Source organism: Micropterus dolomieu, linkage group LG15 (genome assembly GCF_021292245.1).
Source record: "Micropterus dolomieu isolate WLL.071019.BEF.003 ecotype Adirondacks linkage group LG15, ASM2129224v1, whole genome shotgun sequence".
Lineage (NCBI taxonomy): Eukaryota > Metazoa > Chordata > Actinopteri > Centrarchiformes > Centrarchidae > Micropterus > Micropterus dolomieu.
The window spans coordinates 3,104,299-3,128,455 of NC_060164.1; the positions used below are offsets into that span (position 1 = coordinate 3,104,299).

The 24,157-nt window shown below is 40.0% G+C and overlaps 1 protein-coding gene across 1 annotated transcript in view; it reads right to left on the reverse strand.

Moving 5' to 3' along the window:
• Positions 1–24,157, reverse strand: part of shtn1 (shootin 1) — a 44,510-nt gene that overhangs the window by 8,521 nt on the left and 11,832 nt on the right. Inside the window, exons 2-10 of the mRNA XM_046071376.1 lie at positions 23,489–23,583; positions 11,725–11,896; positions 8,134–8,231; positions 7,071–7,152; positions 6,794–6,888; positions 6,533–6,679; positions 4,919–5,072; positions 4,554–4,677; positions 2,007–2,089 (exon numbers count right to left, since the gene is read on the reverse strand). Of these exons, the coding sequence (XP_045927332.1) occupies positions 2,007–2,089; positions 4,554–4,677; positions 4,919–5,072; positions 6,533–6,679; positions 6,794–6,888; positions 7,071–7,152; positions 8,134–8,231; positions 11,725–11,896; positions 23,489–23,583 (1,050 nt within the window). The remainder of the gene's footprint in view (positions 1–2,006; positions 2,090–4,553; positions 4,678–4,918; positions 5,073–6,532; positions 6,680–6,793; positions 6,889–7,070; positions 7,153–8,133; positions 8,232–11,724; positions 11,897–23,488; positions 23,584–24,157) is intronic.

The window sequence follows — 24,157 nt, forward strand, 5'->3', positions numbered from 1 at the left end:
GCCTTTGTTTGGGTTTCCATTGTAGAAATGTTGTACCTGTACCTGCTTCCAGGTACTTTTTTTCGTATCACCTCACCTCCGTCGAGGTTCCAAGCGAGCTGAGGGATACTAAAATGTAACGTGAAAACATGACAGACTGCTGATTGGCCAGAGAGAATATTCACTATTCATTGCATCATCATTGCGTGCGCCAGACAGAGGCCAGCAACAGAAAGTTCTATATTTTACAGTTTTCGTATGGAATTTCATCACTAAATCCACTTCTGAGAAGTTTTGACGTGAGAAATCAGCTGTAGATTTCAAATATTACAGTTTTAGGAAAAGTAATGGCAGAACAAAAATGTGCTTGAATATTTTCGGAGTTGAGGAGCTCCGCAAGTGGTGGCGGGGGTTACCTGTGCCAACCCGCGGGATGAGCGTGTGAGCCCGGCTCACAGAGCCCTCTGCTCCCGCCGTCACACAGACCGCTGCAGCAACAACGGCAGAGGAAAAGCTGGAAGGTTTTCATACCGCTCATCTGTCTTTACTGTCTGCAATGGAAAACGGAGCAGGGCCGAGTAGAGTCAGTCTATCGATTTGCGCTATGGTAGCATTTTTCAGCAAGGCAGCATAGATCGTCAGAACACCGGCAACAGTTCAACGTTTAGTCCTAAAAGACGATGCAGCTCCGACTCTGCTTGGGCCTGGAAATTCACAATCACAACCTGTAAGTATGCTTAATTGGTTGTGAATTATATTTAAAATAAACACGTCAATGTAACTTCACAGACTGTTCAAGTGCGGAGTTGTTGTAAATGTTGGCTAACACAGCTAAAGTTATAACTATAATGCTAATGTTACACCTGATGTGAAAGCTACTGAGCAAACGTTCAAATTGTTTGGCCAATTTTTATGTAAAACTGAGTTGAAATATGGTGATTTTTGTACAGGTTTATGGTAAGATGTGGAACAATGATGTTGTGTGGTTGTGGACTTGTGAGTAACTTATACCATCTGCTAGGTTACGGTCGCAGTCTGAAGCGGCTTTGATTTGGATCACACTACCTTGTTTCTTACAACCCGCCCTTCTCTGCTTCTTATTTGCTAGTAGTCCTTACCTGGGAACTGCGCATGTGCAACTCCTAACAAAGATTATTAGTACAAGTAAGATGCATCACTCTGTAGCTCAAGAGTGGAGCGTACAGCACATAGGTTGAAAAGAGGAGCTGCAGCAATGTGCAGTATGAGAAATATATGGTGTTTTCTTTTAAATTAAACCATGTAAACCTGTTCTGGTGCAACCCCTAAATAAGATTTTGAACCTGAAAATGAGCAGAATACCACCTCTTTAAGAACACCCTACAGTTAAACATGGTGGAGGATCCATAATGTAGTGGGCCTGCGTTGCTGCCTCTGGTACTAAAGGTCTGTACCGTATTAAAGAATGATGAAATCAGAGGATTTCCAAGGCATTTTAGAGTGAAATGTGCTACCCAGCGTAAGAAAACTAGGTTTGGCTCAAAGATCAGCACAATAAAGACCCAAAGCACACATCCAAAAGAATGGCTAAAAAGAAAACATGGAGTGTTTCAAACTGGCAGGTTATAAGTCTTGATCTCAGTCCAATTGGAATTCTTTGGAGAGAGCTGCAATCAACCACTGGGAAAATCAAACATTCAGAACACTGAACAAATTGCAGTGGAAACTACCAGCGGACCGGTGCAAAAAGCTTATACTGTTGGTAAGAAATGTTCAGAGGCCTTCCTTGTTGCCAACAGGTGTGCATCCAAATTTTAGGGAAGGGTGCCTTTAATGCAGGTCATGTTTTACAATTCTTTTTGGAAATCACAGCATGGAAGTTGAAAAGGAATGTTTCTGTTGAATATCTTTAGACATATTAAAATATTCTGATGATATGTTTTCAGTTATTGTACAGGTTACATAAAAATCCAAGGGTGCTGACCAGCCTCCGATAATGTTGACCAGACATGTATATATTGCCCATTATGTGGATGTTTGGTGTATACCTGGTGTCTTGGCAGAGTCCTGGACCACCAGTGGGATGTCAGAACTGATGTCTCTTCTCTTTCGGATCAATGACAGCAGTGTGCTACAGGGGAAGGCACAGATCAACTGGTTGTTATTTAGGAAGTTGCCTTCACAGGACTCCAAATATGCATATTGGTATTGATTTGGAGCTTATTCAACAAATGTTCTTATAAGACTTTCAGGAACAAATAAATGTTTTAATAATAATTATGCACACACCAGGACATCATTTCAAACGTATGTCTCATAAGTGAATACCACTTCCAACCAGCTGATTAAAAGGGTCAAACCAACAATAAAAACAAATGAATGAATCTACAGCAGCTGCGCAGGACTGGGGGCCTTTGTAGATTTCAACATAATGTTGCTAGCATATATAAATATATTACTAGATACAGGAACACAATGGGCCGTTGCATGTAGATGAAGACTGCGAAGGTCAGCATGTGACACAGCACATGAACCTGTTGATGTTAACTCTCTTTTGTCTCATGCATATACACTTTTTGCTAACATCAAGATGGTGTCTTATTTCTGATGTCACATTTCAGTCTTATTTCTTTAGAGGTGTTTTATGTCTTTCGAAGTGCTTTAGGGTAGAATATACAATTGCTTTAATACTGAATATGTGTGGAGGTTAAGGTGGGTGTTACCATAAGACCCTCAAGAGGAGGAGATTTTAGCCCACCATCACAATATTATCATCTGCATTGGGACTTTAGAGAATTGTGTGTATTTAGGAGAAAACACCTGAATTATTTGTATCCGGTAAAGGCTCGTGCAGACTACACGTCTTTCAGCGTCGGCCGATGGCCATGCCATTCACACTACACAACTTGCCGTCATGTGACAGGAGTCTTGAAGTCGATGTGGCGTTCACACTACGTGACTGATCGGTGACAGGGGGTCATGCACTACGCAAGCTGACAGCGGCTGTGTCACCTGACGTTGGTCTCCAAACCACGCTTTGTCAAGAAAACACACATGAAATGTGAAACGGGAAAGGACGCGAACCTACACCAAAACAGCAGTTGTTTGTTATTATAAAGACTGCAGTGTAAAGACAAAGAATCTGGGTGAAAGAATGGATTAACTCACAGGGGATACATTAAGCAGGGATTGTCTGAGCTACAGAGAGATTGATGTGAGTAAAAAGTGTTTTGCGGTGAAAAGTAGCTGCCTGCTCTCATTGGTTGGATTTGGATGTCGAGTCAGCGGACTCCTCCAGATATTTGGTGTGCTAGATATCTGGCAGACGTCGGTGATGGGACAGAAATGTGTCAGGGAGCCGTTTTGACGCGTCGTTGAGTAATTCACACATTACGACTGGCGACAACTGTTGATTTACTCCCGATCACAGCCTGACGGTCGCAGAGCGGCAAATCGGGCTAAAAATCGTGTAGTGTGAACTAGGCTTAAGACAAGGGAAGGAGGACTGTGTGTTTACATAAGTGATGCTTTGGGCTCAAAAGGGTTAAACCAACCATTAAAACAGTCAAAGTGTGGACAGAATCTACAGCAGCTCTACAGCACTGTTTTGGGAGCACGGGTTGGAGTATGATCAGAGAGGCCGCCACCCAGGAGAGCCACGTCAACCTTGAAGAATATACATCAGACAACAGTGACAAACATCAGCAAATGTGCTGATGATGTGCTGATCACTAAGACGATAAAATCATTTGCCAATCAGAAGGCCTGGATGAAGGGAGAGGTGAGGGCTCTATTCAGAGCCAAAACAGCTGCTTTTCGGTCAGGTGATAAAGAAGCTTCCAGCACCGCCAGAGCGAGTCTGAAAGCTGGCATCAAGGTGGCAAAGCGGGGACATCAGCAGAGACTGGAGAGAGACCTCAACACCAACAACACCAAAGATATGTGGCAGGCCATCAAAAACATCAGAGGCTACAAAAGCAGGAGCCCCCCCATCATGTGTGAGGCCACATTACCTGATGAGCTAAACACCTTTTATGCTCACTTTGATCTCCTCAACAAGGAGTCAGCTGTAAAGTCTACTCCACCTCCAGAGGACCGGCCCCTGTCAGTATCCACAGCAGATGTGAGGAGAGTCCTGCTGAGAGTGAATATGAGTAAATCAGCTGGGCCTGATGACATCCAGGGCCGTGTACTAAAAACCAGAGCCAATCAGCTAGTTGATGTTATTACTGACATTTTCAACATCTCACTGTCTCAGGAGAGGGTTCCCACCTGCTTCAAGACAGCCACCATCAATCCTGGACCTAAAAAGTCTGCAGTGTCCGGTCTGAATGACTGCCGCCCTGTGGCTCTCACCCCCTTTCTGATGAAGTGCTTTGAGAAACTGGTTCTTCAGCACATAAAGAACAACATCCCAGCCAGCCTGGACCCTCCGCACTTTGCTTTCAGAACCAACAGATCCACAGAGGATGCCATCTCCACTGCCCTCCACTCAGCCCTCACACACAGAAGTTGTGTGGAAGGTGCATCAAAAATGCAAATAAAAAAGATTTCCCTAACTAATGATGTACAGAGCATACTGTGTGTGATCTAACCTGAGCGGGTTGGAGGCCGGAGCTGGGGCTGGAGGAGGTGGAGGTGGTGGGGGCGGGGGAGGTGCCGGAGCTCGAGTCGGGGTCGGGTTGGTAGCTGCATTTAGTTTCTTTTGGAGCTCCTCAACTGGGCAGTGAAACACATCCAACAGCACCAAGAACAGAAAAAGGAAACTATTACAGTCATATAACAACAAATGGCCTTCCATGCTAACAGAAGACATGAAGAGAATGTCATGGTCACACTTTCAATCAGGTGTTGGGATCATTGTAGCCTTCACACACAGTTGATTCTACATTCTCCTCTATAGCGCACAGTGCAGTCCCCCCACTGTGTCCTGTCTTTACAGTTCCAAATATGTCTTCACCTGTAAAGCGCAGATCCTTGACCTCCACTTCAGCCTTGGAGCATTTGTCGCTGTACTCGTTCTTCTCCTCCTCCACGAGCTCCAGTTTACGCCTCAGTGCTGTCAGCTCTCTCTGAGCCTCACAGTTCCTCAGACGGTCCTCCATCTGCTTTATCTGAGGATACACGGACCACACCACACTCATTGTCACAACATTCTGTACGCACCTGTTTTACCACAGAGGGCCTGTACAGTATTGATCTGTTGTTCAGTTGCTTCATATGTTTATACTCCTTAAAAGGATATCCCCTTATTATTCACTTTAATTAATAATAAACTGAATGGTTTTCTTCTACCGTCCTGCTAGAAAAAGAGCAGTTCTGCAGCATTGTGGTGGCTGCAGCTCCTGCGGTGATGATTTCTAATAAGTAGCATTGGGTAGCTGCCAGTTCACATTCAGTCATTCGTTCCTTAACCAGTGTTTTAATTGTTCCTCAAATGAAGGGTATGGCTCACCTCCACCCCGGCACCAGGAGAGATCAGTGATCCCACTCAGCTATAATTGTTTTCCATCAGTGCTAGATGAGGTGGGAGGGAGCTGGAGGCTATGCTGCTGCTTTTAATTATTAATCTGGCAGGTCATGGCCTCCAGGTTTTACTGTCATGGCCTATGATAATATTTTAATTTTATAAAATATTTTTATGTAATAATTTTCTTCTATTTGAACTATATTTGTGTTTTAAATAAGTTAGGCATCAATGAATAAATGACAAAAAGTCAACATAATCTAGTGTTGAATCTGGTATGTTACATAATAGACCCTGGGTCTCCTGCGTCGGTCTTTAACCAAGATATCTTAGGGAACCACAGTAAGGCTTAGCTACTTCAAACTTTTATTCTGTGTACTTTGGTTAGTTTTCTCCTTTACACTGATTAATTTAACTAGTTAAAAAACAAACAAAATATCCAAACTGAAACAGTTTGGAACTGATGGAGCTGAGGGATGGCCAGTGGTTGCCATGGTCAGCACAGACTAAAGCCTGCCATTTTCCCCGACTTGTGCAGATCTGCACTTTTGACAATTTTAACACTGCTTTTATTGTTAGAAGTAGTAGTAGCTTACTTTTCTATTTCAAGTTCCTCTGATTGTTTCTTTTAAACAACATCACTTTCAGGCTTATTTTAGATTATATTTAAGCTCTGCTGAGTGATAACTTTAATAGCAGTATCAGAGACTGTTTTATAAAGATGGAAAAAACCCACTATATATGATTCTGAATGAAGTGCTTGTTATACATGTAAGCTTTATTCATTAAGCTCACATTGGTTTTGGGTTTTTTCTTTTTAGAGAACAGCACATTCAGAATGAAATTCAAACCAACAAAAACAAATGTGCCCAAATGCCTGTGAGCTTATGAGTTATTTATGATGAGACAAAGGTGGACACATTATAGTAAGGCTTAGCTTCCACATGCCTGAAGAGCTTGCATTCTGTCCAGATGCTTATATTCACCGTTTCCTCACTAGCTCCTCCATGTCAATCATACTGAACCATGAATCAAAGAAGCCAGACTCTATGTGTGGCGTTACATACATAAATGAGTCTAGTTTGTGCATGATTTGTTTACACAGACCTGGTTTTGGTGCTCCAGCCTCTGTATCTCCAGATCCTGGGTCAGTCTGGTGACCTGGCTGAGGGCTTCCTGCAGAGCTTGACTGGGCAAGGAGCTCTGCATTAGGATCTGACTCTGCCTCTTCAGCTTCTTTTGCTCGACCAGCATCTGAAGGAAGGACCACAAGGAAAATGGAAGAGAGTCAGACACACTGTTGCATAATGAACCTCGTCATACACAGAGTAAGACAGGAACATGGAGGGCTGCTGTAAAAACACTCACTGCTCGGGCAATGCTCTCTGCCTCTGTCCTCAGATCCCTCTCCAGGTTTAAGGTGTCCTGTAAGGCCTCGTATTCCTCCACAGCAAACTGAGATACTAGACAAAGATTTCCACACTGGAGTGCAACATGTAGTCTACCCTATATCAACAATCAATTACTTGTGATACCCTGGTGTAATTACTGTAAGCAAATAAGACCATGCCCAATTGGCCATGATTATCCATTTTGTATGTAGAGTGTCTCTAAAAATGAAAACACATTGACCCCCCCCCCATACCTCTGTTATATTTCCCCAGGAGCTTCTTTTGCAGTACTGTCTCAGCAAATAAAGCAGTGTTACCGTGTTTCTCTTTCAGCAGCTGCAAATGTAGGAAGGGACGGAGTAGAGAAACAGTACAAACAAATTGATTAATGACTTCTGTTTTACAGAAATCAGTGAAAATGGAGTAAATAAAAGTAAATATAACACTTCTTGTCACTCTTTTCACTGTGCAAGTGCAAGCAATACTTTTCTCATATCAGATTCCTGAGGCAACTGGACCAAAACCTTTTCAAAAATGTTTCAAAGTCATGGAAACTGGCATTACTGGGAGCTTAAGGCTTAACATTTATTTTTTGTTTTTTTCAAAACCTTCCTAAACTAAACTCACTATTCATGCACCGTATTTATTTGTTGAAATCTAGAAATCATGCTCTCTGTGGGCTCCTACACATACACACACACAAACACACAGACAAACACACACACAAAGACAGTGGTCAGCAGAGCAGAGGTCGTGCTGGAGACGTTAACCAGGTGACCAGGTGACGTGAACCAAGTTATCCTCTACTTCCTGAGTAAAAACCAATACTATCAATACACCTGTTCAGCACATGTAAACCTGTACAAAGAGTATATAGTATATATAGACCATACAGTGACATTGTAAACATAACTGTTGCTGCTCTAGAAACAACATTTAGCTATATTTAAAATATTCAATTCTAATCCTGTTCTGAACCGTTTTTTTTAAACAATATATTTTTAAAATCACATTTAGTGATGGAATTCACTGTTGATGCACAAACCATGCAAAGTGCAAACCTGCACCTGCACAAAGATACTCTAGCACCCTTTCTGTCATCCATGCTAATGTAACGTTGTTGTTGTTGATGAGTCACAGTGATGCAAGGCTAAAAAGCTTGAAAATTGTGTGGACAGCTTCTCCTCTTTCCACAATCTCTGAGTATCTCTTACTTTTCAACAATTTGGTAGCCTTGACGTTAACATAGATTTATTATGAGCAACATTTTTTTGTATATAGTAAGCCCAGTGACAGATACGGTATAAAACAACTTACTTCTTCTCTGGTTTCCCTCAGTTGTTGTCTTACTGCCTCAAGATCAGCTTCTGCTTGCCTTTTCTCTTTTAGTGTTAACTCCAACGTATTTTGTAGTTCTGAAACAACGGAGAACAAAGCAAGTTTTAAAAAGTGTTCTTTTTTACACACATCATTTTGAGTATATTTACATTATAGTAGAGTACGGTCTAGACCTGCTCTTTTATGAAAAGCGCTGTGAGATAACTGTTGTTGTGATTGGCGCTATATAAATAAAATTGAATTGAATTAAATTGAATTGAAATTGAATTGAATTGAATTAAACCTTTTGCTATATGAATCTGCTGGTACAACCAAGGTTTTCGTGACTGGACTTAATGTAATGTTGAGGAAATACTATTCAGCAGTAGTAACTAAATATCACAGGCCAAAATACACAGCATGTGATCAAGTTTAAGATTTTTGTTGGTTTTAGATTGTGAATATTTATGTTTACCCCAGGACAGTGGTGAAAACTGACTGAGAATATACTGTGGTGGCCATTAATTTATTTCTTTTTAATATGTAATGTACAATTTCATGGGTATTAACATACAGTGAAATAAACAATTTAGCATCAACAGACTGTATTGTTATTGTTAAAAGAAGTATTGCCGTTTGTCATTTGTTTATTAAATCTGTTAATACAAAGCAGCTCACAGCAGGACCAGGCTGAGACATTTAGGAGGGTACTCAAAAAGAAAAAAGTCGCTGACACCTAAGATTGTTTTTGAGGAGTATTTGGGGAACATTCTCATGTTAAATGAAAATGCTACACAGTCTCTGAACAGGTAAAGAGTGGCAAGACCCTCTTTGACCCTCACCTGTCATGCGCTCAGATGAAAATTTAAACGGACATTCTTTCATCATAAACCTTTATATGCTAAAAGTGAGAACATGTAGAGTGAAAGTATCCCATGTGTTCCGTGACAGGAAGTGCTTTGACTGGCTGTCCATTAACATGCAATTATGATTTTTCAACATAATAAGCCCACAATTTTTGAGCAAGTCAACTTATTTCTGTATTCACTCATCTTCTGCATCAGAGTATATCATTTGCAAATGACGTGATTATCTCTCCCTTTTAATGCCGACAGCCTTGAACATGATGGGAAAAGCATCATGGAGTTTGAATCCATTATCACCCGGGGTATAATTACTGGTTTACTAAAGGAACTGACCATGACATTTCCCAGAGACAGCTGGATGAGAAGGAAAGTAGTTCACTAGTGCTGTAGTTTAGTCGTGCGTTTAAGAGTCAGAGAACATCCTGTACATAGTTCCTTTATACATATGCAATGCACATCTTAGCAGTTTACAAATGAGTTGTTTACATTTTTTGGCCCACTATGGTACATTTTGGTACATTTAACATAAACAGCATATACCTTGACTGAAACAATTATCCAGTCTGTGCTCTGGACATCCATCACTGTCTGGTTTGGATCTGCCACCAAAAAGGACAGGAGCAGACTACAACAGACAGTCAGGACTGCAGAAAAGATCATCGGTGCCAACCTGCCCTCCATTCAGGACTTATACATTTCCAGAGTCAGGAAACAGACAGGAAACATCACTGCAGATCCATCTCACCCCGGACACAATCTGTTCCAGCTCCTCCCCTCTGGTAGGCGCTACAGAGCACTGTACGCCAAAACCAACAGACTCAGGAACAGTTTCTTCCCACAAGCCATCACTCTGATAAACAGCTGACTCTGCCTCACAGTGTCAGGAACAATTCCTGTGCAATAACCCAGTAACTCTGTCTCTAATCAGCCACCTGTTTACTGGTTACCACTTATTATTTATTCATCATTCTCTATTCAGACCTGTTCATATTGTTATATTTTCATATTGTATATACTGTATACCAAATCCACCTACCTCATGTACATAACACCTGCACATAGTACTTATTTATTCCAGCATCCTTTGCACTATGCTCCATCACACTGTGTACATGTATGCATGTATGTGTATGTGTACCTGTATATCCCATCCACCTCCGACATGTACATAAAAATAATAATGATAATAATAATAATAATTTACTCCTTCATTGCACTCTTTTTTCAATCTGTCTATTTTGTTTTTGTTTATGGATCTGTGGTTGCAAGTCACTTGCTGCTCCCGTGTCCTCTGCTACAATTATTGTTACTAGTCCTATTGTTATTATAGTCATTAACACTACTGTAAATATCTGTACCATTTTTCATTTAGTCTATAGCAACATCACCTTTACTGTCTGTACCTCTGTGTGTATATTGTGTAAGCTGCCTCCCTCCCCTCTCTCTTTCCTTCCATCCCTCTCTCTCTTTCTCTCTGTTCCTCTCTTGCCCTCTCTCTCTCTCGCTCTCTCTCCCTCTCTCTCCTTCACCCCCAACCGGTCGAGGCAGATGGCCGCCCACCCTGAGCCATGGTTCTGCTCGAGGTTTCTGCCTCTTAAAAGGAAGTTTTTCCTTGCCTCTGTCGTCTAGTGCTGCTCTTGGTGGGAACTGTTGGGCTTCTGTAAATAACATCATAATGTACGGTCTAGACTCTAGATAACTGTTGTGATTTGGCGCTATATAAATAAAATTGAATTGAATTAAAAAAATGAATCCTGCACAGTGATATACTCACTTATTAATGTTGTTTTGTCAAATACATTCAGATTTTATTTTTAAATATATTTTATGATGATTGAAGGCCCAAAATGTGGGTTAAAAAATGTGAATAAGTAGCCAAGTACAGTATGTAGTGTCTCTCCGGCCACATTCCCCTGTCTCCAAAACTGACCAAAACCATTCTGTGCCTGACCTTCCTTACCCACCAGCTCACCTGTTCCCACTTTCCTCATCAGCCACTCTTTACATATACCGGTCCACTTCCATTGCCAGTTCGCCCTAATTGCTATGTTGCTATCTTGCCTTGTGTTTTTGCTTTTGAGCTTCTGTCACCCAAAGCCAAACCTTAAACTGGACTTGCCTGCCTGCCTGCCTGCCTATACACTATTTTTAGTCATTACACCACTGATATCCCCCTGCTGTTTGGGTCCTTCCCCTGTTGCCACTCTCCTGCACCCTGTGACAACTACACAAACTGTTATCAGTGACTGGTAAAAGGTGGTGATAAAAAGCAGGAATTGTGCTGTCAAACTCAGGCTTTGTCCACACATGTAAGGATTTTTGTAAACAAATATTTTCTTCTACGTTTTGTTATCTTGTCACACACCTTGGGCCGTGTGCCAGAAAGGTGTGAAATTCAAATAACTACAATAAAAGATGCTACTATTGTTTGTTTTTTAGTTTCTACTGCCAAAGGAAAATAAGCTCCCTCTGCTCGCTCAGAATGTTCTTCTCTGGTATTTGACTTTATCGCCACCTACTGTCCGGGAAAGCTTGTTTGAGTGTTTTTGCATTCCAGTTTGGTAAGCGTATAAATATATATATAGGACCTCATGCTGTTGCCTTATAAAACCATTGCCATTAAGGTAGTTACTTAGACACGGTTTTGCTGTTTCTACTTAGCTAGCTCTACGGTAACTTGCTGGTGACAAACATCACACTTGGAGGAGCTACAGTCCTCTTGTACCTGAGATGGTGGCCCGGCACTGGAGGGAGAGACAGAAATTGCTGGCTTCCTGTAGCACTTTACACTCCTCCTCCTCTTCATCCTCAAGGTTGATCTCAGTGATGGTCTCTGGGCTGAGGTGGGACAGCAGCAACATGCTTTTCCTCTTCAGAGAGCGGTTCTGACGGTTCAACTACAGTGAGGAGGAAAAAAGATCAATGGCACTCTACAGTCAACTATTTAAAGGTGCTGCATGTGATATTTTAAACTTCTTTCTTGTGCTGTTATGCACTGTCCACATTACCTGAAAAATACGAAGATTGAAGGTACATTATGTCTTTCGGACTGTCAGGCCAATTTTTGGGAAGTGATCTCATTCATTTTATTGTTAATTATACAAAAATAATCAAACAAAAGTGTTCAAATGTTACATGAAGCACTAAAACGTTAACTGTATAAATAGTTATAAACGTAAGCTCCAAACACTAAAATAACTTATCTCATATCCTGGCCATCATAACGAGCAGGCATTTTTAACTTAGAATTCTACCCAGACAATGAGTGATGTCTGGTCTGAAACATTGGTTTAGAGCACTGGCTTCTTTTTTATTCCAATTTCAAAAGCACTGAGCCAAACTCCATATCCATCTTTGACAACATTCAAACCTAAGAAGAATTGTAGCCTCCAATCTGCTTCCTTGCAAAAACTGTATCAGGAACATGCCTTGCTGAATACAGAAAGGCACAAAGAGGTCACAGTATTTCAAGTCTATTTTTTTTTTTTTAATAAATAGCATATAGCAGTAATTGTATAAAATGGTATTATATAGTATTTACTGTATATATTTAATATATATATAGTATTTCATTGTATTTTGTCTTTTGTCTCTTGAAATTACATGGAAGTGAAAAAAAGTAACTGAACTTTTCAGAGAGTAGACTCTGTTTGAATGGATGACAAACAGCAGCTCGTTCAACAAGCCATGACAATAACACTCAAGTGTAAATAGTTTCACGTAAAGAGGGTGAATACACTGATCTGACCATCTCAATAAGAGATTACATGGTGCAGCCATAGAAATAACCTCTGAATGCATAATTTATGGCATATTCAGCACATTCCACATAAATCATGACATGAATCTAACAAAAACTGTCTGCGTCTTACAGCGCCTTCATTTTTCAAATCTCCAAAAAGTGACAAGTGTGCTTTGTATTAAGCTATTGGAAAACACGCAAAGAAATAAGGTAGCAGAACGACAGACATGGCAGATGAGATGTTGTTGATTTCCTATTTTCTTTGGCCCTGCAATCAGCATAATGGCAGGACACATGCAAAAGCAATGATAAGGTGTGAAGAAACACATCATTAAAGGAGCAAAATCAGACAAAGAAAAAGGAATTGAATATTTCTCCTTTGTAATCACAGTTTTTGACGCGACAAATATTTGCATCTTGCATTTCTGTGCATCCACGTTTGTCTGTGTGATTATCACGTCTAACACGTTTTCTTATGTGGCATTTTTCTAAATCCTTCATACTAAACTAACACAATCCATTTCTAAAATTTCAATCATTGGGACGGCCATTTGTATTAATGAAGAAGGCCAAGTAAAAACATGAATGAAGCCTATGGGAAGGAGAAGGATGCCAATTATGCATGTTTCTTGATGTAATCTAAAGGAAGAAAAGTGCCTAGAGAGAAGAGAAAAGAAGAAAAATAAAAAAGATGAGCCATAAAAGAAGCATTTAATAATGGCATCCTGGTGGGAGCAGATTGCAGCAATTCCATCTTTTGATTATGCCCTTCAGCCTGCATCTTTTTTTCTGAAATGCAATCAACAATACATAACATGGAATCACATTCTTTTGATGATGATCTACAATTCGTGAGAGATGTATGTATAAAATTACATACTAAGATAAATCAAGGCTGACATAGTATCGGGCTAGCACTCACTGGAGGTCACCATTACAAAGTCACAGCCCCTTTATCTTACCTTTTGATCACACATCAACACAAGCATTAAGCATCAAAACCACATTCTGATTTGACTGGTTATAAATTGCTAACACCCTCTGGTCGCTTTTTAATTCAAAATGCTGAGAAGTTAAGGAATTGCTCTGAACTTGAGCTTCTTTCAGAGTGGCCTTGAAATATTTGGAATGTAAAATTACAAATAAATTAATACAGAGTTCAATCTGTCTGTCCTCCTCCTGGGAACACCTCCTCGTGTATTTGGGGTTTCATTTAAATGTAAATGAATAATAAACTGATGTTCACATCCTCAGAGTGTAGGAATTGTGACTTTACAGTATTGCTGAAGAGCTATTGAAACATCAACACTATCCAAAACAAGACACTTATTCTGACCTTATTCTAGTCACAGAGCACAGATGTGTTGCTTTTAACTGAATAAGTGAATAGTTGATATATGGATATATTCTAAGAAATGGCTAATCAACGACCACCCCCCACAGTGAGTGCTCATACACCCTACATTATTAGGCAGGCACATGGAGTGACCAGTTATGGGTACTTTTATGATTTATATCAAGGAAAAAGAGGTGGAAAGAAGCAGTGAGCAGAGGAGAACACAAAGCAAGCTTTTAGCCAGCATATTCTTAAGAACAAATAGATTAATTCCTGCTGTCAGACCGGGAGTGGACTAGTTTACTGCTGCCTCTTAGCACACTGTTCAGAGGGCAGAGCCTGACACTTTTCTGAAGTCAGCAGGAAAAGAAATGTGACAAAAAAGAATTTCTCTCCCACATTTTAAGGCAATGACAATTCATCACATTTGATTGTGTCATCAGGGGCTTGCACATCCTGAATTCCCTAAACTGCACATTTGCATCCATATATCACAATGACAAGGTAAATACTACACCAATTTGCTGAATTGTTGTGGCATATTTCAAGATTTTTAAATGGATATGTTATAAACTAGCATACCAATGCATCCTGATCTCCATTATTCCTTGGAGTCCTGAGCTATTGACAAGAGAACATTTGAATTTCATAAGTAAGTTAATCTAATTGCAAGTAAATGTTTCATACATGAAATTGGGAGTGAGATCTTGAGCTTGTGTCCAACAGCATCATTCAGACCACTAGACAATACAGAAACAGTAAATCTCATCTACCACACTAGCACTTCCATAAAACTAGTGTTAATGTGGTGTTTTTGATGAAAACACAATTACACTGACACTATCACTGTCTATAACTAAGTCCAAACTGGACAGCAGCTTATTTTTAGCTTATGTCACAACATTCAACAATATCAGTATACTTTATTCTACTTTCTATAAATGCGTGGTTCAGATCAGTGGTGGAACTATAAGCAGTGCAGCTGCCGTCTGATGGGACTCACCCAGCACTTGCTCTCATGCTAGACCATCACAGAGTACGGTCTAGACCTGCTCTTTTATGAAAAGCGCTCAGAGATAACTGTTGTTGTGATTTGGCGCTATATAAATAAAATTGAAGTGAACTGAATTGAATGCTGTGGACAGCGAGATTAAGAACAGAGGCGCTGTCTTGGTCCAGTCTTTTTAAACCACAGTTAGACCAATTCAGTTTATATGCCTTAAAATAAATCTAATAGCTGTCATTATTAGTGTCACATTTCCAAATACATACCATTAACATCCATCACTGCTGTTATATTTTCTTTCTCAAGTAGGCTATTCTGGCAGAGATGGGGGTTATGTTTCAGATTGGCCGCTGTGCCAACTTGTTGCGTGACCCAAGTAAATGGTTGCCATAATAATTTTATCCTGAATTATGAAAGTCATGTTACAAAGGTAGGAAAAAAATTTTTTTGTGAATACAAAAATTTATTTTGTCAGTATCTATTGACCCTCCAGTTCTAATGGCATGGTATTAGCCTGTAATATAATACTGCAATTTTTTAGGGCATGAGCACGAACTGTGCGAGGTCCCTATTGAAACTGAAGGAATTATATTTTTTCTTTTTTCTGCAAAGTAAGCTCGTTTTTAGCGGCCTAAACGTGCTTGGAAACTCACCACACTTTGCACACATGTCAGAAGTGGCGAAAAATTACATATTTTATGGGTCCTGTGGCAAAATGGCTCGCTACCGCCACCTAAAAAAATGGCCCCTCGGCCACGTTTAACCTACATGCTACAAGTTTTTTGTGGACATCAAGTCACACAGAAAAGCCTCAAGGACCCATACCCTTAACGCAACAGGAAGTCCGCCATTTTATACCATTTACAGGGTGCATACAACAAACTCCTCTTAGAGAATAAATCTGATCAACTTCAAATTTTTGCTGTGCAGTCCAAACCCACTGACGATGATTTAAAGTTGTGCAAATGGTGAGTTTTTGTGGAACAGCATGCCCATGGCGTGGCATCCAAAATCGATGATTCACCATGAAACAGGAAGTTGTTGTAACTTCAGTGTACATGCTCACATCTGCACCAAACTTTACGTGCTTGATAACTGTCCCGACCCGAACACATCTACATGTTCAGGTGTAGTCGTAGTGCGAAGTGCTATGTAGCGCCACAAAGGGGACACAGGAAGTGATGATTAACACCTTTGTGCAGCATCTGAAGCGTGTGGCGAATTCACACGCGCTACACATGCGAGGGCCAGCCCAACACTGCTTGCAGCTTTAATTTAAGTTGTTGTTTGTGGCTGCCATATGGCATTACAAACTATCTACACACACACACACACAAATACAAACTCAGTATCTGTGTGTGTGTGTGTGTGTGTGTGTGTGTGTGTGTGTGTGTGTGTGTGTGTGTGTGTGTGTGTGTGTGTGTGTGAGAGAGAGTGTATGCATAAATGTAAGCATCTTGAGGTGAGTCTGGTCATTATTATGTGAAGCTGATGGTTCAGACTCATCATTCCATGCTACACATAGAATGGCCTGTAAATTATACTAAACAGACTAAAAACAAAAAAACAACTTTTTGTCAGATTGAGTGAATATTGCTAACACTGCGGTAGCTGTTCGTTCTGTGTGTGTGCTGTTTGTACTATACTATTACTGACTTTTCTGGTGGGAACTGTTGGGCTTCTGTAAATAGCATCATATAGTACGGTCTAGACCTGCTCTTTTATGAAAAGCGCTGTGAGATAACTGTTGTTGTGATTTGGCGCTATATAAATAAAACTGAACTGAATTGAATTTTCAGCCATAATGTGTGTGGCCACGGACATTCAGCTTACGCTCTAGTTCACCAAGACATGGTGTTGTTGTGATGTTAGCTGAGTATTTGCTGTCTGCAGCTGCTTTGCTGGCTCTGGGACAGTCTCATCCTCTCTGCATGTTAGGTTCACTAGCTTTGCAGAAGCAACTTTAGTGTCATAAATACAGAAATAAATGCTCAATAAATAAATAAGCATCCGATTAAACGCTCAAAAAATAAAGTAGATAAATAAATGTAGGCAGTAATTAAATTATACAATAAGTAGGGCTGGGCACGTTAACGCAGTTTTAAAAAAAAAAAAAAATTATTTATTTTTTACACTGTCTCTTTTTCCGTATTTTTCGAACTGCGATCCAGCAGGTGAGCCGCTTGCTTGTTAATGACACAGCCTATCAAACAACTCAAACAACCGAAACCAACATCTGCACCCTGTGTTCAATGCTGCTTTAACGTTACCTGGTACGTGCTTGTAAAATATCCACTGCAACTTCTAATGTCATTTCAGGTTTTTAACCGAGTGAAGTCTGTGCGAGTGAACACATGCACATAAGACGACCGCTTGCGATTAATCGCGATTAAATATTTTAATTGTTGCCCAGCACTAACAATAAGACATAAATGTATATATCTTTTTTAATTACCTTCTTTATTTATTCACCTTTGTAATAATGACCTTATTTATTTATTGTCTGTTATAATCTTCAACTTTATTTATTAATTTTAACTTTTTAAATGTATTTATTTAAGTGTGTGTTTAAATATTTTTGTCTGTTTTATTCTTTCTTTGCATTTCTACCCTATTTATTTCTTCAATGGTTATATATTTCTGCCGCCTCTTTTTACATTTCTCCATGCATTTCTGCCTCATTATGCAAATGAGGAGGGGCTGTGTCTCAAGGGGTGAACCCCTACTGGTGGACCAGTCAGAGACTCAAAACTCACACATCAACAAGCCTTGCTCCCCACACAGTCACGAGAGATGGCTTCCTTTAGTGAACTGAAGTGATTTGCAACTCTATCTGAGGACGATTCTACCAGCCATGTCTTCCTTCCTTTTTGTGTTTTCAGTTTGCGACATACACGGACACAGAACTGCCATAAAGGAAACCATTGTTTGTGAGAAGCACACGTCAGCTAGTAGCAGCTAGATCTGGAGTGCACACGTATTCGACTCTGGTATATGGTAAATTCAGTTTGGAGCATAGCCAAGCTGACAGCCAGGTTAGAGACTTTGTTCTGTCAGTTTCTCTCTTTACAAAGACACGTGTTTCAGTCTGAGAGTCTTATTTGAAGAGAGGCAATGAAGTCTTAATAGTATGCGATGCGAGCACCACATAATTTATGAAATTACGTAGGACTTTGAAATTAGCACATAGATACACATGCAACAACGTCCTGTTTTCAAAATAAGGTCTTAATACAGCATATATACTGTATGAAAATAAGATTAATTGGATTATATTCACAGGAATTATAAAACCTGTTACATGTGTCTATTAAAAGTAAAATAACACAAAAATGTCAGGGAAATTACTTTACTTAGATTGAAGTACTGCAGTTGTACATTGAAATACCTTCCTACCTTTCTGATAGGAAGTCTCCAATCTTCATGGATTGTGAGGTGCTATAAAAACACATTACTCTTTAAATTCTGATTTGAGTTGTGGACAACGAGGACGACATGAATTAAAAAATTAAACATTTCACTGCCCAAGTCAGCTATAACACAATTAGGCTACATACTGTACAGTATTTGTGGACAGATTTTGTCCCAGGATTTATTATGCATTTCTTCTACTTCTTTGCATGATTTAGAATAATAAATTGAGAAACGTGTTATGGGGTTGTGTGGTGTGGGGACAGAGAGGACCCAAAAGCAGCACTCTGAGGGAAGGAGGTTTATTGAGGGAAAAAGGGGTAGAGGGACTGGAATGGAGGGAGAGGTGGATGTCGGGGAAACACAGGCACGGGGAACCAGGAAGACTGGGGGCCAGGGAGCCGGGGAACACTGGGGCCGAGGAAGCGAGGAGCGGTGGAGGAACAGGGAGGACGCCGTGGGGGTAGTCTGAGGAGGAGAGGGCCGGTGGATGAGCCCAGCCGACTGAACGGAGGACGAGGGTGAGTGTACCGGGTATGGAGCAACGACGATCAAGCGAGGATGGTGTGGAGAACCGGGGTTGAAATACAGGCAGGGATGAGGTTGATTACTGGCAGGTGTGGCAGGCTGACGAGGTGGCTGATGAGATGCAGGTGCAGGTAGTTGGCTGGGCTCAGGAGCAGAGGGAGAGAGAGCACACAGGGGAGAAAACACAGGGAGGCAGGCAGGGAACAGAAAACCAAGGAAAAAGCAGAAAAACTGATAAAAAGGAGAAAAAACCAGGACACTCACCGTCAGCCGGGCTGCCACCACAACAAAACGGGTCTGTTCTTTGTTCATCCTGCACTGCAGCAGCTAATAAAGCCCATTTAATCCCAAAGATGCTTTTCATTTTGGCGGGCTGGAGCGGAAAACAACTGACCTTTCTCAAGTTATACAGTAATGTAGTAATGCCACATACATGTATGAAGGTGGATCAAACACAGCTAATCTTAAATGTCAAAGTAGAGAGGAGCCTAGTAGGCCTATTTATTTTCATTCTTTACACATTACAGACAGTTGTAAAAAAAATCTTGAATGTTCTCCACTTGTTATCCTGTAGTTACACAGTAATATTAGGGGTGTGGGCTGTATTAAAAGTACCCACTGTTCTCCCATGCTCTAACACACAGTAACAATGAAATGTGTGCTGTTCTCCCATTCTTCCTCTGTATCTACACATAAACAAGGCATGTAAGGGGGAATATAAAAGGAATTTATTTTATTGTTAGGCTATTTTCTTTGTTGCTCTCCTTCTTCTTTTCTTCTTGTCCTCTGATGAATATGGTTATGGCTACCCGTGTCCACCTCCTCTTCTGTATTCTGTGCAAGACAGAAGTACAGTAACTAGCCTATATCAAATCATTTCGACTGGTTAAGTACAGTAAAGTTACTTTTAAATTGACTCCATTACCACACATAAAACACAGCTTAATAGCAATCACATTTAACAGAAGCATAAAATTCTTCTTAATGATAACTGTCAAGATTAGTTTATTTGTTAGTCACCACCACTAGCTTAAGAGCTTTAGCCTATATGGCATTAACACTACATAAATTAGCCTAGAATGTACTATTCATAATATTTTTTACTCACCACTGGTTAAGTCACTGCATCTCCCAACACAACACCACGGTTGAATTTTCACCCTGAATGGCGTTTTTGTTGAAACAGCACCTGATAGTAGCAGAGCAACGAGCTGCTCTTTGTGGGAGCATTTACCATAAATACTCCAGATTTAGTTGTGGCAAGCTGACCATGTGGTTCTCACAGACAACAGCTCACTTTCCCGCAGTTCTGTGCTCCGTATTGCATAGCGCCTTCCTAGTCTTTTTGACCACTCAAAGCGCTTTTACACTACATCTGCATTCACCATTCACACACATTCATACACTGAGCCTAAGTGCTCAAACAGAAACTAACATTCATACACATTCATACATATTCATACACTGGCGGCCACCAGGGGCAATTCGGGGTTCAGTATCTTGCCCAAGGACACTTCGACATGCAGCCTGGAGGAGCCGGGATTGAACCGCTGATCTTCCGATAAACGGGCAACCCGATCTACGTCCTGGGCCACAGCTGCCCAGTGTGTCCATGTAAGTTGCTAAATGAAAACTTCTGTAGGTCAGAGCGTCCACACGAAAAAGAAGGAAGACATGGCTGGTAGTTGTGTCTACAAATAGAGTTGCTAGCACCTCAGTTCACTGAAGGAAGCATCTGACTGTGTGAGGAGCAAGCTTGTTGATGTGTGCAGGTAGAGTAAAGCTCTGCCGTCTGACTGGTCCACCAATAGGGGCGAAGTTGACCCCTTGAGACACAGCCCCTCCTCATTTGCATAATGAGCCAGAAATGCTTAGAGAAATGTAAATAGGACAGGCAGAAAGAAATACCATGGGGGAAAGAAATGCAAAAATACATAGGAAGAATAAAACACACAAAAATTAAAACACACACATAAATAAATACATAAAAAAAAGAAGTAATGAATAAATAAAGTTGAAGATTATAATGGACAATAAATAAATAAGGTAATTATTACAAAGGTGAATAAATAAAGAAGTTAATTTAAAGAGATATATACATTTATGTCTCATTGTATAATTTAATTACTACATTTATTTATCTATTTTATTTTTTGTGCATTTAATCGGATGCTTATTTATTTATTGACCATTTATTTATTTCTGTATTTAATTGTGAAATTATCAGTCCTCGATACCCATTAAGGTACATTTCTTCAATCCAGAAAGAAATTAAACTACAAAATTGCAGCAGAGATTCAACAGAAACATCCAGAATAGATGCAAAATTCCACCATACTAAACAATGAAATAATGACAGTAATGTCACTTATTATTAGCTACTTAGTTTAAAGGTTAAGCCTTTTTACGGGTTTTCTCGCTTTGGCACAATTCTCAAATAATAATGATTTTCAAATCAACATGTACAAACCTCCAAACCACCGGGCACTGGGCAACCGATTGAAATTTCTCATTCTGTTAAACCAGGGGTTCTTAACCTTTCTGGCAGTCCGACCCCTTTTTGAATTTGAAAATATTTCGTCTAGTTATTTTTAAGTTATTTTGTTTCTATTTTTGTGTCTATAGCAGCATTCTCGCAACCCCCCTGGGGGGGTCCTGACCCCCAGGTTAAGAACCACTGTCTTAAACAAATTACAAAAACCAATAGGCAAAACTGATTATGTTGCTTCTCAGTAGTTGTACTCTCCAAATGTATTAATTCTTTCATTTTGTAAGTCATCACATGCACAATAGTCCTATAAATTGTCTAAATCTGTCAGGCATATACCATGAATTACATTGCAGTGGATTTCTTTTTGTAATATCCGCCAAATTGGGGAACTGCCTGTCAGGTAAAACTTGAACTTCACAAATGAATGGGGAGCTTCTCACATCTTACATTAGTATGGATTTTGTCAACTATTTTTAGATCTTGACCACAACAGAATTACAACTTCTGAGCATGGAGGAACCTGGACAGGCAAATAATGAACAGGGGCAACTGCCTGTTTGAGGAAGAGGAATGTGAGTAAGGATCTGTGGGGGTGTAGTGAGGGGAGGACAGCAGGAAAGAAGTAGAAGTAGAAGTAAGAAGTAAGAAGTAAGAAATAGAGCTGCCCGAGATGAAAGACGGCCACAATTGTGGACCATGTAATTAACTATGGCCTTATGTTGGTCGGCCAGTGCAGTCCAATGTAGACCGTGCTACAGTGTCTTCAATTATCCAAACACGGGGGAAAAAACACATATGTACTTAGTGAATACTGAAATTATTCATGTTTCTGTATTTCAGTTATAGTATAATGCTGTAGAATTGAAGTAAAAACATACAGAAGAAATAGTCAGTAAAGTCAGTAAAAGTCAGAATAAATGTATGTAAGAAATACACGAGGCACACTGTACTGCGTTACAGTACAGTACACAGTAATATTATCTATTTACAATACAATAATGGTTTTGAAGCATAAGTTGAGTGTTTTGGGTAGGGAATGATCTCTTGCCGGTGAGCTATGGTGTTTTGCTGTACCATACAGGCTGATTTGACAAATGCACCTAGAGCTTTGAGACTGCTCACGCTGTTTCAAGAAATGAGCCGAAGCAATTGAAAAAAATTGTAACCTTCACAAAATGTAGAATAAACTGCAGCAATTAGTGTTAGCCAAGGTCAAATAATGAGTTCTGCAGTTGTTTTGAGAGTCAAAAGTTTTTCAAATCTAGAAATCTCAGTAGCCAGCAAGTACAACCCAGATGCCTTATTTGGGGCAGTATAAATCTTACTTGTCACCCCTGCAAGATGAGGATAAAAAACAAACCAAAGGAAAGAGGAGGACTGAAGGCTAAGGAACGGTAAGAAAAAAGGCCTGAAAGTCGACCTTCACCATAATTCTCCCTCAGCCTCCCACTGCCCAAAACCTGGTCCAGCCACATGGATTGTGAGGGCTTTTGTCCAGAAATTGAATGAGAAATGATTACAGTGATAAGCTCAACGCCAGTGGGCTGCAAAATCACTATGTGCCATGCTCCCCCACTCTCAATCACAGCTCACATTTTAGCAAGGACTCCAGAAAAGTGTGCTGTGAATCAAAAGAATCCAATGCAATTTTAGACCCTAAGATATGGGGAATGTTTTTGATTGCAACATACAAACTGAATGTGATGTTACTGGGATACACTGACCAGGGTGTAATTGCAAATTGCTGATTTTATGCTGTAGTATTTATTTAGCATTTTCTAAATCAACAGATCCTACAATTCTGTTAACATTATTCCTCTCTTGTTTAAATCAAATGATACCATTTTCTTGGTTGTGAGCATGTCTGAATCCAGGCTTCCTTAGGCAATGTCCGTAACATAGAATTAACACGGATGATCTGACAGAATACTTTGAGCAGTATTGTTGACAGTAATTGTTTAAAGATGAAGTGTACCTTGGAGGCCAGGGCTTCAGCACTTTCTCTACATGTTCTCTCGATCTCCAGGTTCTCCTGAATGGCACTGACCTCTTCAATAACCATCTGAGAAACTAAGAAAAAAATGGAATTAAAAAAAGACAATGATAAACCATATTGTTTCTATTTTATTTTAAATTATTTTATTATTGATAGCCTTGACTAATTTGTAAGTACTGTTGGTAGGTTAAGGTGGAGCACATTTTAACAGCTTTATACACTGTTAGGTAAGTTCATCTATAGCAATGCACAATTTTAAAGGCATCTCCATCATATGTTTTGTATGTCAGGCTATATTTGTTAACTAGTAACTATATCTATCAAATATGTTACGTCACATTAATGTGCTGTACTTTCCGTCCAGTAAAGTATTTGAGTAAAAATACAATCCACTACCAATAAGGACAAAGTCAACAATAATGTTATTATTTGTAATAATAACATTATTATTACAGAAAAAACAAGGCAACAGAAATGTTACCAGTGAAGACAGTAGTCTTTGTGGCCCAACCAGTAACAAACGTCACCTTGTGGAGACCATTATGTTATTTTCACATTTGCCAATCAAAACACCATTAACCAACTGACAAAGCAACAAACTAACAGACTGAGACAGGGACTAGAAAATTATGCATGTTTGTCTTACAA